This window comes from Hesperophylax consimilis, chromosome 11, assembly GCF_061612785.1.
Source record: "Hesperophylax consimilis isolate HC1 chromosome 11, BYU_Hcon_1.0, whole genome shotgun sequence".
Classification (NCBI taxonomy): Eukaryota; Metazoa; Arthropoda; class Insecta; order Trichoptera; family Limnephilidae; genus Hesperophylax; species Hesperophylax consimilis.
The window spans coordinates 9,806,203-9,823,734 of NC_142846.1; the positions used below are offsets into that span (position 1 = coordinate 9,806,203).

Genomic DNA, 17,532 nt, shown 5'->3' on the forward strand with positions numbered 1-17,532 from the left:
AACAAGTATTGTGGCCCAGAGCAGTGGCTGATATCGCTAAGGAGAGTTGGAGCAACGTACACCCGAACTTAAATGTTTCATGCTATGCATATTTTTACAAAGACAGTTTCTGACGGGTAATTTCACATAGCACCGCCACCTTAGTCCCGTTTTATAGGGAAGTGCTGAAAGTTTGTATATATGTTACTAATCATCCTAGACTCGTGTGTTTATCCAAAGCTCAAGGCTGAGAATTCGTGAAAACATAAAATTTCCCGGCAAACAGAATAAAAAATCGGGGACGAAAGCGTATAGCATAAAATTCAAAAGAGAATGACAAAGAAAACCTAAAACTGTACATAATTTCCGAAATTCTTTATACTTATAAACGTTTTGGACAAACAAACCACGCAGGGAAAACTTGTATTGAGTTGGAATTGTCCAAGAGGTATTTTAATAATATCAAATCATATTGTGTATCCTATTCCCATATTTCAATATTAAATAAATTTTATATTTCAAATGAATTAAACTAAATAAATATAAATAAATAGTATGTTATAATGTGAGTAAATATTGTAGTAGGTACAAAAATGATAGTACGTCGTTTGGTGCAGAATATTTTATATATCATGCCATTATTGTTTTCACCACTGCAGCTGGGAAGTTCGTCAATCTCAGTTGAACTGGAACGCAAGAATCATAATAGATTGGTGTCAGCATGTCTGGGTGATCGCAGTGTCAGCATCATAATATGATGCTGACACTGCGATCACCCAGACATGCTGACACCAATCTATTATTATCCTTCATAGAATCGTCCAATGGTGCCATTGGTACCTTCTTTTAATAATATTTGTCTAATTTTCATATCGTCATTCTGGTGGCATATCACCTAAAGGGGAAAAGAAAAAATAACCTTATAGCGTAGACTCCTGCATGTAGGTAGGTAGGCACATTGTTTTTTTAAGGATTCGTAAGTTTTAGCATTAGGCTTTAGGGTTTGATGTTTGAGTTTTAATCTTAAAGCTTAAAACTTTAAGCTTTGTGGTTTAAGCTTTTGTGATTTAAGCTCTGAACTTAAAGCTATGAGCTTGATGCTTTGAGTTTTGAAAATAATGGAAAGTATTACCTAATTGTTTTAGTGAAGTAAGTATCGTAATCGCTATAGGTGCGGATTACATAACGCACATATGGGAATATCGGTTTGCCCTTCGACAGTTAGACTTGATTAGACTTTAAACGCGGAATTTTAATGGCGTGCTGTTTAAAATTTTGTAATTTTGTCTTACTGTCAAATCTTTTGGTGATTCACTGCACAATCGCTCTTTGGAGAAAACTGCAAACGCATCATTGGCACCGCCACGCTTTGATAATCCGTGAAGTTTGGTCGCAGCTAGGCGACAGTAGGCGCGCTTCCACCCCATATCTATCTTTGTTTACATTATTTATGTTCATACCTAACTATCTCAAACCTTGGAGAAATAACTTCCGAGATCCTGTTTTATTTTCTTTGGATAAAACCAACATCACCATGTAGTATTCTCAATCCGCCCCTGTTGATGCATGATTAATATTCAGATTCGATGGTGAACATTGCGGGAGCGATCAGTGACCGCTCAGACCGCACAGTGAGCGGAGATTGCTACATTATATCGTTGACTCAAAACTTACTGAGATACTATAGAACGCCAAACCGTCACTGTGACTCAAGTGTGTCGAAAAGTCTGACTTCTGTAGAATGTTCAGATCTGTGCTTGTTTTTGTACTTACAGCAATTGTTCTTACCAGAGGATCGAACGATAAAAGTCAGTTTATCTATTTATTATAATTATTGTTTTATTTTTAATTTAACAAAACTGATTACTATTAATAAAAGGTTGTATAAAATTTAAAACACTTTCTTACTAGGGAGGTTGGGTCGAACGTAATGCACGCACAAAAAATATGTGTAAGCAAATTTGTGAAAGACAAGTGAAACATTGCAAGTGAATTAGGGGTTAATTTCCTTTGTTCGGTGTTAATTTATGTGACTTATTTACTACCTTTTGGTTCCGAAAATCCAACCAAATTTACATTTTATTATTTTTAAGCAAATAATGCAGTTTTATGTCTGATTCTTTCTTTGTAAGCAAACTAAATGAAAATTAAACTGATACCTTGGTGGAAGATGTCAACGATATCCTTTGAAAGACGAATTAACATTGAAATGTTAACTTTTTATTCTGAACTTGTAATTGAAGTTTATTTGTAGGTAGTGCATATTATTTTAATATTTCCTATTATATTATAAAAATTACTAATTTCGGTTGTGTGGCTAACCATATAACTCTGGTCCAATGAACTCAAATTTGCCTTGAAGTTAAGTGTCATTTTCAAAATTAGAACTGATTGTGTGAAAAATTCAGACAAGCGATAAAGTATTCATCAATAATACAATATTTCTAACGAAGAAATATTTTAATTGTCATTTTTAAAATTGGTAGTGATTTGTAAAGAATTCAGACTATCGCGAGATTTTCCCGGGTCTGCGCTAGTATCCAAATAAATTCAATAATTTCATTTATTGATGCAATTTGATCAAATTTTCAGACCGAAAACACATGATTTTGTGTTATGCCGTGGTGTATCGTCTTTTGTTTTTGACATTACCATACATATTGTATCCACATAAAGAGAAGATCACTCTTGTTTACAAAGATTTTCATGTTTTTAATAAGTCATTATGTGTTATGAAAACAAGTACAGTCAATTATCGCTGGCTAACAATAATTTTATTATAAACGTTGTTGATACAAGATGCAATGTTGTATTTTTGATACATTTTCCTGTGCCTTTATATAAATATTACTGGTACATTGTAATAATCCATAAGATGGATAAAAATGACGTAAAATAATTAGGTCCCAATGGCCAAGTGGTTAAAGTTGTCCCGTTAAGAAAGAGATCCTGGGTTCGATTCAGAGTTGAGACCGTTACATTTTTTATTATGTGTCTTGTTCTGTTTCATGTTTCGTTTAGATTAATTAGAAGTATCACATCACATTTATAGATACACAATATGTATATCACGTATGTATTACCTACTCTACTTAGTGGTATTTGTTTTGTTTGGTAAATATTATAACTTCAGAATCTGATGCCGGAAGGCCATCGTTTTAATTTGAATGAACATATTTGACATGTTGAGGTCATTAATCTGGTATGATTTGAGCTAGTTACCTAACTAATGTTTACCAACCTAATCTGCTCACAAATAATTTATAATTAATATTTTGATGTAAAATATGCATAGCAATACGCGCTCCTTGCATGTTGCACGTTGCTTGTTGCTTGGTGCATCTGTAAACCATACTGTAGATCATTGGATTAAATTGGTCGATGATAATTACGGTGCACAAACGGATAAACCTACTTATCCTAGAGCAGAGTTTAAACAAAATTATAACCAGTCAGTTGATTTATTCATGCCGACTCTTTGTTGTGGCGGAATGCTATCAAGCATGACTGTATGTTTTATGTAATTGATACAAATAACAACATCAGCCTTATTTCACATTTTTAAATACTACGTTCAGCAAACTTAAACAACAAAAAAACATGAAAATTTGGGCTTCCTCCTTCAGTCAACCTTTGGACAGCCTTACAGTATCCATCATCGGGATAGATGGTGATGAACATCGCTAGACTGTTTGGTATATATTTGGAACACGGTTCAATATCGTAAAAGTCTAACAACAACATAATGCAATTGGAAGAAACGATCTTAACAAGTATACTGAATACTTACCAGGAAGTTAGTAAAAAGGCGTATCACAAAAATATGTTGCCTATGGCCTTTGGAAACCTACGCTCTACACTCTTGATTGACCAACAAACACTTTTTAATCCATCAGTGGCGTTCTTTTTGATCTAGCAAATCCACAGTATCTAATTTTTTAAGATTTATTTCTCAGATTTTTGATTAAAACCAAGTCATCGTAACAACCACGACCTTGCAAAGCCTTTCACACATTAGATTACAACAAATAAAACTCAGAGTATCACTGGCTATCAAATAGACAACTAAACTAATGTGCAGTATTTTTACCACAAATCCGGAGTTCCTCAAGGGTCCAACCTCGGCCCTTTACTTTTCCTTTAATTTTATAAAATTTCTGTTATTTTCGGATTCTTTACTGAAGAATTTTAAAATTTCTCACATTTTCCGGGCGATATGAATCTATGAATTCGATCGGGGAATGGATTCGAATAATCACATTAGTTTAATGTTTTGAAATTCTCCAGAATGTGCTCATCCAAAGTAAACATAATGATCTACTTAACTTAAGAGTTGTTCAATTATTATTTTCAATGTGGCTTCTAAAAATTATGGAATTCATGAAAATACATTCGTTTCACAATTATCTAAGCAATTTCAAGTATTTTTTACAACTTTGCAATTAATTGGAGAACCACAATATTATAATGTATATGTATAATGGTACATTCTCCTCAAGGGGAAGAATGTATAAAACTAGTTCCTAATATTTTAAGACTTTGGTTACTACAGTTGGTTAATCAGTCTTTTTTAAATAATTCTTATATTGTCAAAATAAGCAATTGATAACCATAGTTTCGAAATGAAGAGCCAATTTGCCATTAACAACACTTCTCTGTAGGATGATCTTAATGTTGAATTAGGTACTTCTCAATCAACATTTTCTTCCAAATTATTGGAAAAATTAAAACGCTAGTGTCATACGTTTTAGCTAAAAAGAATACCTTGATTTGGTTCTTGAAATTTTCTTTATAAATTCCTACGTACGTTACGAGTTTGTAAATAATTTATAATGCGTATAAATAACATTTATTGCATCTCTACAGTTACTCTTTTAAAATAACTTAAATTTATATTTGATATTGTATCTCCACTTAAACCATATAAATAAGGTAAAAATACTTATAATACCCACACTCAGGCTTCGCCTTCGTGGGATTTTTTTTTTATTATGTACATTTATTTCAATATTTTATGTAACCATGTATGTATAAAAAAAAATTTCAATAATAAATAAAAAAACTTAATTCTTTATTAGCAATAAATTTGACTAATGTAATTATTTGTTTAGGAGCATTACCATGTGACATACACCTCACCGTTTCGACGTTCGAAGGACATTCTGGAAATTTGGAACTTAACTGGAAAACTCCCTGCGAACAAATGCCAGACTGGGTAAGTTTTGAAGAAAAAATCAGAAGCAAAATGTATGAGGAGGGGAAGAGTGGGATGAATCTTAAAATGAGCTATTGTTTAAATATGCAAAGACTCAAACTCAAACCAAACTACACATTTATTTACCTTTAGTTATAGATAATTTAGAATCTCCTCGGATAAATATCGAAGATTGGTTAAAACCATAGAATAAAGAAGAAAACTAGAAGATCCTTCCATGCAAATTTGAATAGAAACCGATTTTCCATTAGCTCGCTAGCCGAGCGCTCTGTCTCATTTGCACTCGCCTGAGATCGAAGATCTCCATCCCATTTATATTTCGAAAACACAAGTTTTTTTTATTGAAAATTTGAACCTCGATTGGGAAAATATATATATTTTCTAATTATCTTGCTAGGGCAATCCCGATGAGTTACAAAACTCATTTTAGGATGGGAGGAAATTACAATACATAAGTCGGAAAAGAATACAAAAGAACATACAGAAGTCAGTACATACAATTTTACATTGGCATCAAAATATCAAAAATACAACACTGCATAGTAATTTTTAAAAGACAGGTTAAGTAGAAAAAAAAATAAGAGTAAACAAATAAAGGAACAATCAAAGATATACAAATATGGATTTACTGATGTTCATTTTTAAAAATATTTCTTTAAGCCATCATTGTGAGTTTTTATTTATTTTTCTCAATGGTTTTGTACATTTCTGGAGGCGAATTATAAAGCGTGTAGGCAATTTAGTTTAAAGATTTTAATCCATATTTTGTAGTGTGTGTTTGAGGAATGCGGATTTAATTGTTATTTCAAGTATTGTGGCTGTGGATGTCTTGATTGTAAAGTGGCTTAACGTAAGTGTGAGTTGATTGTTGGGTAATTTGTAGGATGGTGATAATGATTTGATGTTTAGGAAGGATTGTGATTGGAAGGATACCGGAAACTAGATAGATGTTCCTGACACGAGTGTCCCGTGGAAGTCCAAGAACATTTCTGAGAGCTCGGTTTTGAACCACCTGCTGGTCAGCAATCAATTTCTTTGAGGCAAAACCCCAGATACAGCAGAAATAGGAAATGTGTGAATGTATCATAGCATAATATACTGAAGTTAGTAAAAAAAATGGGTAGTAATCCTTGAAGTCTATATAGTACGCACAGTTATGGGGATAATTTTCTCCTTTACATGCTTTATGTGGAGATCCCACGAGAGTTGAGAATCTACTATAAGGCCCAAATATTTTGTGCTCGTTTTCTTTTCGAGGCAGTTGTCACAAAGTTACAAAGGATGAAATAAAACAAAACATTGATCCTGTTAATTTTGGTGTCACCGGAATTAGAAAATTTAAACAAGGGGCAGTAATAGTGGAGTGTAAGGATGTTGCTGCAACAAAAAAGATGGAAGAACAAATAATATCAAAAATGGGAAAAAATTATGATGTGAACACACCAAAACCTAAGAATCCCAAACTTAAAATTATTGGTTTATCGGATAAATACACTCTGGAAGAAATTGTATCCAAAATTAAGATGCAAAATGATTACCTTGAAACACTTGATAGTAAAATTGATATTAAATTTATAAAAGAAATTAAAACCAAACGAGGAGACATTAACTATACCATTTTCATGGAAGTTGATGGTAAAACATACAATAGAATGTTACAAGAAGGAAAAGTAAATATTGGTTGGGATAGATGTCGGGTGTTCGACAACATCTCACTTCTAAAATGTTACAAGTGCAATGGCTACATGCACAAGGCACAAGACTGCAGAGGTGAAAAAGCATGCACTCGATGTTCCGGAACACATGACAACGACAACGAAAGCTGTCAAAGAGACATCCAATGCATTAACTGCAAAAAAATGAATGATCGATTAAAATTACAACTGCCAACTGACCATTTTGCTTGGAGTGATGAATGTTCAGTGCACGTGAGAAAAGTTGAAGCGGAAAAAAAGAAAATTGATTTTTTATGTCACTAAAGACCTGCTCTAAGGTAAACAGTAACATAAAAATATTTTCGAACAACAAATTAGAAACCGAAGAGATCTTGTACCTTAATATACAAAGCTTGCCTGCACACCATGAAGAGTTACAAATTTTACTCGAAGAACGAAAACCTCAAATGATCATGCTCAGTGAAACGCATGTCACAGAAGAAATAGAAGAAGTTGAAAAAAAATTTACGAACTATAAGGTAATAAGATGTAATTCGAATAGTCGGCATACAGGCGGAGTAATAATGTTACTGAAAGATAATATAAATTTTGAAACAATTTCTAACGAAAATCACAAAAACTGTACCTGGATCTTAGCAATAAAAATTAAGAAAGGATTTAGACCAGGAGTATACTGCGTAATTTATCACTCCCCAAATGCCAGTAAAAGTGACTTTATAAATTATTTTGAAAACTGGTGTTCAAATTTTTTAAAAGAAACTGATCTCAATATAATTATTGGAGACTTTAATATAAACATGAAATGCGAAACAGATTTTTATACAAAGAAAATGAAAAGCATCATCAACATTACAGGAATGAAACAGTTGGTCAAAGAATACACTAGGATAACACAATCAACCTGTACACTCATAGATCTTGTTTTATCAAATGATTATGAACTAAATGTAAAAATATTAGATCATATTAAAATCACCTAAAATAACAGATCATAGCATCATTAATATAGTGATGGCAAAAAATAAAAACATCAAAAATATCGAAAAAGTTATTAAAAGAAGAAACCTGAAAAGATACGATAAGAGTAAAATGATTCAAGAATTATTGATTCAAGATTGGAAAGATGTAAATAACTTAGATTTTCACAAAAAAGGTGAAACTATAATAACCAATATGACTGATGCAATAAATAAAATAATGCCTGAACAACGTATAGTAATTAAAACCAATAATCAATGGTATTCCAAAAAACTAAGACAAATGCAATATGAACGAGATACTTCTTATAAAATAGCAAAAATTACAAAGGATAACGAACATTGGAATAGATTTAAAACAATTCGAAACAAGTACTCAAAACTTATAAAGGATACAAAAAATGAACATTTCATCAACAAAATTCAACGGGAAAGGGGAGATCCAACGAAAATGTGGAAAACACTTAAGTCAATGATGAAAAATAAATGTGAAGATGTGGAAAAAGATATCATATTCCCAACCGAATTGGCTGGCGAAAACAACATGGCTGATAAGTTTAATAAATATTTTGTGACAAGTATAGAAGAAATTAACAAAAATATCCCAATCATAGAAGAAGAAGAAATTTTCAATTTTGAAGAAAAAACTTGCGAATTAAAGTTTAAGAAAATAGACGGCCAGAAACTCCAAAGAATACTGTCCAAAATCAAATCAAAGCCCAGCCAAGATGGGATCACTATTCAAATATTAGAACATGCATTACCTGTAATAGGAGAAGAGTTTCTTAGTTTAATAAACGAATCGTTAGAAACAGGGAAGTTTCCTGAATCATGGAAAACGTGTATGGTGATACCGATTCCAAAGATTTCGAACACAAAAAAATGTGAAGACTTTCGACCTGTAAATATGTTACCAAAATATGAGCAAGTGATGGAATACATAATTAAATCTCAACTTGAAGAATACTTGGAAAATAATAGCATCCTTTGTGACGAACAATCTGGATTTAGGAACAATAATTCATGTGAAACAGCGTTAAATTTAGTAATTGATGATTGGAAGGAAGATATAGATAAAAACTTGCATATTGTTGCGGTGTTTTTAGATTTTCAGAGAGTTTTTGAAACAATAGATAGAAAAAGAGTTATTCAAAAATTTAAAAAAAATATGGAATAAAAGGGAAAGAACTGGAATGGTTTAAAAACTACTTAAGCAACAGACAACAAACAACAAAGATAAGAAACAATATATCAAATCCGATTGAAAATAAGCTGGGTGTACCGCAAGGATCTGTATTGGGTCCGATATTGTTTATACTCTACATAAATGATATGGTAAAAATATTAAAACATTGCAAAATAAGACTGTTTGCAGACGACGCATTAATTTATATTGCAGAAGATAATTATGAGAAAGCAATCAAAAAGATAAATAGTGACTTAGAAACATTGTCAAAATGGCTCAAAGTAAATAAATTAAAACTAAATGTAAATAAGACAAAATACATGCATATAGGCAGAACAAATACGCACGAGGAACCAAAGGTTTCTATAAATGGAGAAATCATAAAAAAGTGGAAGAAATTAAATATCTAGGTGTTATTATAGACTCAAAATTGAACTTCTCAAAAAATGCAGACTATACAATTAAAAAAATTGCAAAAAAAATATCATTTCTTGGTAGAATCAGAAACAAAGTAAATAAAGAAACATGCCAGATAATATACAATACAATTATATCAAAACACTTTAATTACTGTTCAAGTATTCTTTTGCTCTGCAATAAAGAGAAAATGAAAAAAATGCAAATACTGCAAAATAAAGCAATGCGAATAATACTTAAGCGCAACATATACACACGGATAAGAGACATGTTAAAGGAGCTGAATATTTTGACGGTGAAGCAAACTGTGTATTTGAATGTACTTATTTTTATACATAAAATTAACATAGGGATGTTGTCTAAGGAACTGAAAAGAAAAATAAATTACAATAACGAGATACACGGACACGGGACGAGAAATTCTAAGCAAATTAGATTGCCAACAAGAAAAAAAACAAGCACCCAAAAATCTCTGATGTACCAGGCCGTTCAACTCTATAACAAAATCCCGAAGGAAATTGCTGTGATAGAAAATATTAATAAGTTCAAAAATGAATTAAGAAAATATGTCTATCTCAATTATTAATGTTTCTTTTTTGTGACTTTATTGAAATATTTAAAGAAAGATTATGTTTGTCAAACAATGTACATGTTTATATGTTTATAAAACTATTAGCACACACGAAGATGTGAGCTAACTTAAGATTTAAAAAAAAAAATAAAATAAAAAAATAAATAAATAAAAAAAAAATAAAAATAAATTGATATTGAGGCTGGAATTTTTCTTGTTGCCGAAAAGTATATAATGCGTTTTTTTTACATTAAGGGTTAGTTTATTTATTCTCAACCAGGTTGTGAGATGGGAAACTTCAGCATTCATTTCCATTTCAAGCTCCGCTAGGTTTATTTCGCTACAAAAAAATTACCGTATCGTCCTCATAAAATTGTAGAGTTCCTTTAATGCCCCACTTTGTTATGTTTTTGATCACAAAGGGGATTTTTTGTCTTATTCTCTGTTATTATATGGTTAAAACACTTTTGAAACAGTAGATAATCATGTATACACTCAAACTATAACAACTATTGTTGTATTTTCAGATAGGACTATTCGATAAAGATCCCAGTGCCACAGGGGACCTAACACCTCTAGCCAAAGTTATGCCTAAGCAGGTCAAAGATGGTTTCTTCATTACCAACACCGCGATGCAATGGACACTACTTCCCGGGGGTTGGAATAAAACGGTAGATAGAAAAGTTAGAAATAATATGCACTTTCTTTTGGCATTCATCTACTAAATTACAAATGATAAAAGAACTTTTACAAAATTCAATGGACACGATTCCCTGAACCCTGAACCAGTTATAGGTATCATCAAATATACGTTACAACAATAAAGTGCAACAACTAGATCCAGTTACCTGCTACCCACACCTACTGTATCTAAGAAAAAATATTGGTTTTGGGAACTTTACCATTTTGAACAAAGGAAAACAAACTCGAATACTAACATTTAAAACTAAAAACTCTTCTTTCAACCTATAACTGTGATGAGACTCGTCAAAATTTGCTAATCAATCATGGAAACATTTCTCCGTGATTTAATGCTGGTTTCTAATTTGTCATTTCATATTAGATTTGCATAGGAACTAGACATTATCATTGTGTGTATTGTGCAAGGAAACAAAATTTTCAAACTTTTTTTTATTTATACCTACACCTTCTTTTATTATTTCCAGCAGTCAGATTCAAATCTACCAGTAGTATCCGGGCCCCAGTGCCTGGACTATTGGATCGGAAGTTTTGTAAATGAGGTTTTGAATGCTTCGAACTGCCTTAAAATACAGCCCACTTGGCTGGCCGATAAAAGGTGAAATGAGAAGTATAATTATACTCAAATCAAATAATCTCCCATCAAAATACCTAATAATTTAATATAAACCTCAAAATTATAATTTCACAAATTGATATTTTGCAGGGCCAAATTCTCAAAAATTCGAATCTCTGAAATGTTACTACCGGGAACTCACGACACTGGCTCTTTCTATGGAGAGTCCCTCGTTAAGGGGGATGCTTTGAAGAAGTTCATCTTCACACAGAAAGAGGACATTTGGAATCAACTTGTGTTTGGAATCAGATATTTAGATATCAGGGTCGGATATTTTGAGGAAGAAGAGCAGGAGTATATACCCATTTACACGAAAAAGGACAATGATTCCAGCCAATCCAGCGAAGAACGAAAGGAAATGGACAACTTTTATGAAAATAAGTAGGTTCCTTCCTTATATTTCCTATACCCACTGGAAAAAATGCTTTTCAAAGTGTTCTAGAGAGAAAAAAAATATGGAACTGAAATTTAAGAAATTTCATCCCACTCGAATTATTTTCAGAACATTTTTAAACTTCACGTTTATCAGATTAGGCATGGGTTCGTAAAATTATTATTTGTGTGTTTTATTACAGTTTTTGGCTCAATCACGATCTGGTTAAAATAAGACCCCTTCTTCCCATACTCCAGGATATCAAAAGATTTGCAGAAAAGGCAAAAAATGAGGTATTTAAATTCATTTGATAATCCTGCATGTTATCTTGAATTACAAAATAAAACAAACCATGAACTTACGACGTTGTCAAGTTTTTAACAAAGGTAATGAAGTTAGTTTTTAACATAGTTCTTGACATACATTGTATGTAATTGAACGTGAATATTATTAACATTTTAATTTTCGTTTTGAAACGAGTACTTGAGGATCAAATAACAAAACCTATTAATTTATCCTTTAATTTTTATAAATTTATCAATATTTTCAAAATGCACAATGCTTGTCTTTTTGATGTGTAATACCGGCTTAAGGTGATGCACTACGTCGTGTAATATTTTAAATTGAGCCGCTATCAATAACAACCCTTACGTAGATGGCGATAACGTTTAAATTCTCGCTTAACACCATCCGCCTGTTTTGATTTATGCAAGAAAAAATCATGGCCAAAAAGTGCCTTTTATTTTATTTTGAGGATGTTCAGGCATAAATATTTAATTTTTTTCGGATCATTTTATAAATAACTTGATTTGCCACATTCTACAATAAAATCATAACCAAAAATGGGTTCGTAAGTAGGAGATTTTGAACTTTAAAGCAGTTTTCATAGGCCTTATACAATATTTTTTTCTGGGCTTATAAAAAGATTTATCTAAAAAATACTCGATTATTTCAAAGGCCAAGATGTATTCTACTCGCAGTATTTAATTAAAGCATCTGATACATTTCTAGGCGACCAAATTTTCAAATCAAAAACACATGATTTTGCATTACTACGTATGGCATCGCCTTAACTATATACATATATGGCTTTCGATGAAAATTAAAATATCATAATAGATGATGTTTTTTTTGTTGTTTTAATTAAACTGCTTGTCGAGCATCATGAAACACGTGGAGCAAAAAATAGTTTGCAACCACGTGTTTTTTATATTAAGTATGTTTTTCTTATACGCAAGAATTATTTACGGCGGGTTGTGCATTACACACTTTCCATGAACTCACTAAAAGTTTTAAAAACTTATTATTTTTTTTTATTTCCAGATAATAATAGTGGATATTCATCGCCTCCCTGTAGGATTTTACCTAATCAATGGATCAGTGAGATACAAAAGGCACCAGCAACTTATTAATTTTCTTTTCAAAGAATTGGGAGACCTTGCCGTCGATTACTCGCAAATAATCAAACAAAGTATCCTTAAAAATGTTTATTCATATCGAGGTCCGAGGATGGAAGACATTTGGGAGACGGGGAAGAGGATCATTGTCTGCTACCCAGAGACATCATTTACTGGAAGTATGGACACAATACTTTTTCTTCAGTGGGATGCTGACGTTGTTTAGTCAGTCGACGGCATCGGGAGTCACTTGGTTCAGCACACGTTATCGATTCTCCAATCCATGCCGCTCGCAATGGCCGTCGAAAGTACATACATTGGTCGACATTCTTATTCTCGAGTCTCGTCGAAGGTACACACTTAAAAACGCCAAACGTTAAAAGTCATTCCAGTCGAACAACGAGTGGGTCGAACCACTCCTTGTTCGAGTGAAATGACTTCGTCGAGAATCGAGGCCCCGGTGAGCCTCCGGAAAAATGATGAAGAGGACATTCTTCTACGATGTTTTATGTTATTTGAATACGTCCACATTTGCAAAATACAAAATCCTTTAGGCCCCATTTATCATATAGTTACCCACAATGGCTATGGTCGTATACGTAATGCGAGGTCCATGTCTTCCGAGTGAGATAGAACCCTGGCAGTTTTAAAAAATGGACCCAATAATAATCCGTTAACAGTTGATGTTGGCTGCATGAGAACGAGTAATCTCACCTTCTCATTCTTACGTAAAACGGTAGATACGCCTGTGGACTGCCCTATCATCATTCGCATCGTCTTTCTTCCCTTGTTTAATTAAGATATCTTCACGATTCTCGCATAAACATATCCCTTCAGGAATACTTCCTTATCCCGCCTCGCCTGATGATGGCATGTTTTTTGATGTCCATGTCGACATTTTGAAACACATTTAATTAATTAACTAAGCTTTGTAATAATTATCCTCCTCCTTTATATAAAGAAATAGACAAAGTTCTAATTAAAATTAGCCCATATTTGCCATTTCGTGACGACCAATTCCAATTCTTTCTATATTTACACCAAATATTTACTGTTATTATATTATATAATTTTATACTAGTGAACATTAATACATGAATATGCCCCGAAATAATAAAGTTTAAGATCTGCTTGATGACCTTCAAAACATTGCAAGGAATGGCGCCAGCCTATATATCGAAATATGTGTCCGACAAAACTTAAGCAATAGACAGCTCACTCTTAGGTCAGCAGATCTAGATGTTAGTAATCGTCTAATCGAACTTTCTAAGTCAAATCGAGCCGTATACTATGACTTCCCTCAGCTCTTACTAATCTACAGAATTTGACTGAATTTAAACGGGCTTTAAAAACAAAATTATTTAAAAAATCTTACCATTCATAAATCTTAACTTCTTTTCGATATTTTATAATAAGCCATATTCTAAAACTTCCGGTAATTGTTTGGTTTCGGTTGCCTCCTTGTACCCTTTAAAATGTCTGCTCAAAAGATTCTCATTTCTGAGCACAAACTGCCTCCTGTTTTAAATTATGTTTTTAGTTTTATTATTCTTGTTTTGCCCTGTCCTGCTGTTAATGTTATTCTAAGTTTAGTCATCATTTTGTATAAACCTTATATTTAGTGTTATAATATTAGATACGTATTGGGTAAGGCACATTGTAGGAATAATTTTAAGAACATGACCACTAATACTAAATTACCGTTTTAAGTGTGTTATAGTTAAGCGCACTTGAAGTGAAATGACACTAAACTGGGCTATATAAATGCCATTATTATTATTTATTATTGTAATTAAAATTATATTATTTACGTCATGCTTGTAGTGTCCTTATAAAAAGCAATTATTACTACCTACTTATTTCTTTATTATTTTGTTACAGGGTCATGGCTTTGGCCAGCACTTTCCCAAAAGTGGGGAAACCGGCAGACTGCTTCTTCTCTAAAACAATATATACAAACCGTCTTAGAGTCGAAACCACCAACTTCAGACAATCCATTGTGGGCTGTCATGGGACAGATGACTCCGAGGGCAATCGATATCATATTTAACCCCAAGAATGATCTTATGAAAATGGCGGATTCCGTCAACAGAAACCTCACACGATGGGTTCGAGATGAATGGATGGAGAAAACTAATATAATCGCGACAGACTTCTTCATGGGAAACAATTTAATTGATTTGTCCGTCAATCAACGTTGGTCCGAAGGGGATGTTGTCCCTAAGCCGTTTGTTTCCACCCCCAGCACATCATAAAGAACACTACAACAGTATTAAATAATATCATGCAATAATATTTAAAGTTTTGTTATTTTTACCAATGTTCATTTTTCAATAACCGATACCAACGGAATATTGCTTATAAGTGGAAGCGTGAAATGTAATTTAACCCAGGGCCTGCCCTGTACAGGTGCAATTGGAGTACTCCAAGGCGCCAAGGATCCAAGGCTCTGATAATACCAAATACCTAAACAGCGCCCTTGCGGTTTTTAGTAGCTCCAGACCATTTGGCTCAAAAATTACCAAAACTACTATCCTTTATTTATAAATTTAAACGGGGACCTTATAGTTTTGTATTCCTACAAAACCTATTAACACAATATATTCTACTTTCAAACAAAAAACAGAGTACTAGATTAAAACTGATATCTAGGTAGCATTCTTTTAAAAATGTGTATTGCACTATCTCACTCGCTATTACCATAACTAATAGAAGAGGTAAGGTTAGAAAGCTATTAAAGGCCGAAGGCCACGTTTTTTGATTATTGTGGAGGTTTTTTTTAAATCTGTATTATGATAACTATTTCATGAAAATGCATTGAATGTGTAAGCAATAAGAATAAATGGACAAATGGATTTAAAATGATAAAATGCGTAGGGTAACGGAATCACCCCTCATGGCAACCCTAGTTTTGTTTTTATAAATCGAATAACTACAAAAACACAAAAAATCACTTTAGGATCCATCGGGGGTATTTGGCTGTCTCCGGGGCGTGTAAGTAAGTTATTAGGAATAAAGTATTATTGGTATTTAAGCCAAGCTAATTTAATATTCTAGCTTTAAAAAAAATGCGCACTGTCAATATGCTGTCTCCGAGGTGTAATAAAATTTTGAAATGACTATAATAACTGTAAGTAAGTTATTAGGCAAAATATTATTGGTAAAGTATTTATGCAATACACGAGCTAATTTAATACTCCAGAGAAGTTTCTGCATATTGTCATTGACATTTGACAAAATATTTTATTGAAAATTATTCTAATCAGTCTGGTACCGGAATTGTTTGCATATAATTTGTACGTAAGAACTTTGACAACAAAATGCGAGTCGGCCTGGTAACACCATGCACTGAACCATGTGTCAATATTATTATCATTTTGGCGCTCCATTTTTGACATTTACTTTGTCATTAATAAGTATTGTTTTTTGTCTAATCTTATTAAAATGGCTAATCTGCAGCCCCTCCAAGCTTTAAATTTAGGTATGTCTATGTATATTATTTATTTATTTTATTTTAATCTACAAGAACCTTTACATTAGCTTGCTTTTTACATAAGTATTTTGTAAACACGATCAATCTCTTACCGGGTATGAAGTTATGACTAGTGATGAATGCCTTAAAGATTGAGTAAAACATCAATTTTTTAAATAATTTATTATATTATTAGGGCCGTTTCACTAAATTTATATTAGAATTCTGATTTTTTTATTAAATACCTTCTGAAACGGTTGATTTATGTGAATAAAAGTTCTGTTCAGTTTTCTACTATTCATGTGTGTACATGCCTTTTACAGACTCATCCCAGCAGCTGAGTTTTGTCAGATTCTTCAAGACACTCTCTGAGGTAATTAATTTCTTTCAACCGACGTATGTACTTGATAATTATTTACACAGCTTACAGTAGTCAATAGTAGCATGATAACTGACCGTTTGACTTTATGCATTTAAGTGGACTTAGTTTAATCCCAGATTGGTCTTAAGTAATGGTCTTATGAGCAAGATGCTAGATGATATGGTAAGATTTTACACCTATAAAAATCAACCCATGAAAACATAGTATTTGTTAGTATGATGCATCTATTTTTAATTAGATGTTTTTTTGTGTTTTTACTCAGTAATTAGCCTTCCTCCCCAGTAACTGTGTCTTAACTGCTGTGAACTTTTAAAATGTTTTGTAAAACTTATTGAAAAAATATTGTTTTGGCTGAGAATTGAAACTTCCTCCCCGGGGACTGGTGTCAACCGATCTAACAACTGAGCCTAATCACGATTGGATAGGACCGAGTTTTATTTCAGAGAAACGCGTATATGTCCGTGTGTGTATTAGTGATTGCCACCAAAAGTTAATAGAATGCACTGTCATCTACAAAGAGTCTATCTGCTGAATTTCAGCTCAATCGGATTTCGGGAAGTGGCTCAATTTCC

General features: G+C 32.6%; 2 protein-coding genes across 2 annotated transcripts in view; both read left to right on the forward strand.

Moving 5' to 3' along the window:
- The first annotated feature begins 1,603 nt into the window (after positions 1 to 1,603).
- On the forward strand, positions 1,604 to 15,388 carry LOC149419760 (PI-PLC X domain-containing protein 1-like). Its single transcript, XM_089637010.1, has 8 exons — positions 1,604 to 1,787; positions 5,091 to 5,194; positions 10,549 to 10,692; positions 11,188 to 11,318; positions 11,427 to 11,717; positions 11,912 to 12,002; positions 13,033 to 13,285; positions 14,988 to 15,388. The coding sequence occupies exons 1-8, from the start codon at positions 1,721 to 1,723 to the stop codon at positions 15,359 to 15,361; spliced, it is 1,455 nt and encodes a 484-aa protein (XP_089493136.1). The 5' UTR covers positions 1,604 to 1,720; the 3' UTR covers positions 15,362 to 15,388.
- Positions 15,389 to 16,490: 1,102 nt separating this feature from the next.
- Positions 16,491 to 17,532, forward strand: part of spel1 (DNA mismatch repair protein spel1) — a 45,844-nt gene continuing 44,802 nt past the window's right edge. The window contains exons 1-2 of the mRNA XM_089637270.1: positions 16,491 to 16,587; positions 16,902 to 16,951. Of these exons, the coding sequence (XP_089493396.1) occupies positions 16,551 to 16,587; positions 16,902 to 16,951 (87 nt within the window). The 5' untranslated portion in view covers positions 16,491 to 16,550. The remainder of the gene's footprint in view (positions 16,588 to 16,901; positions 16,952 to 17,532) is intronic.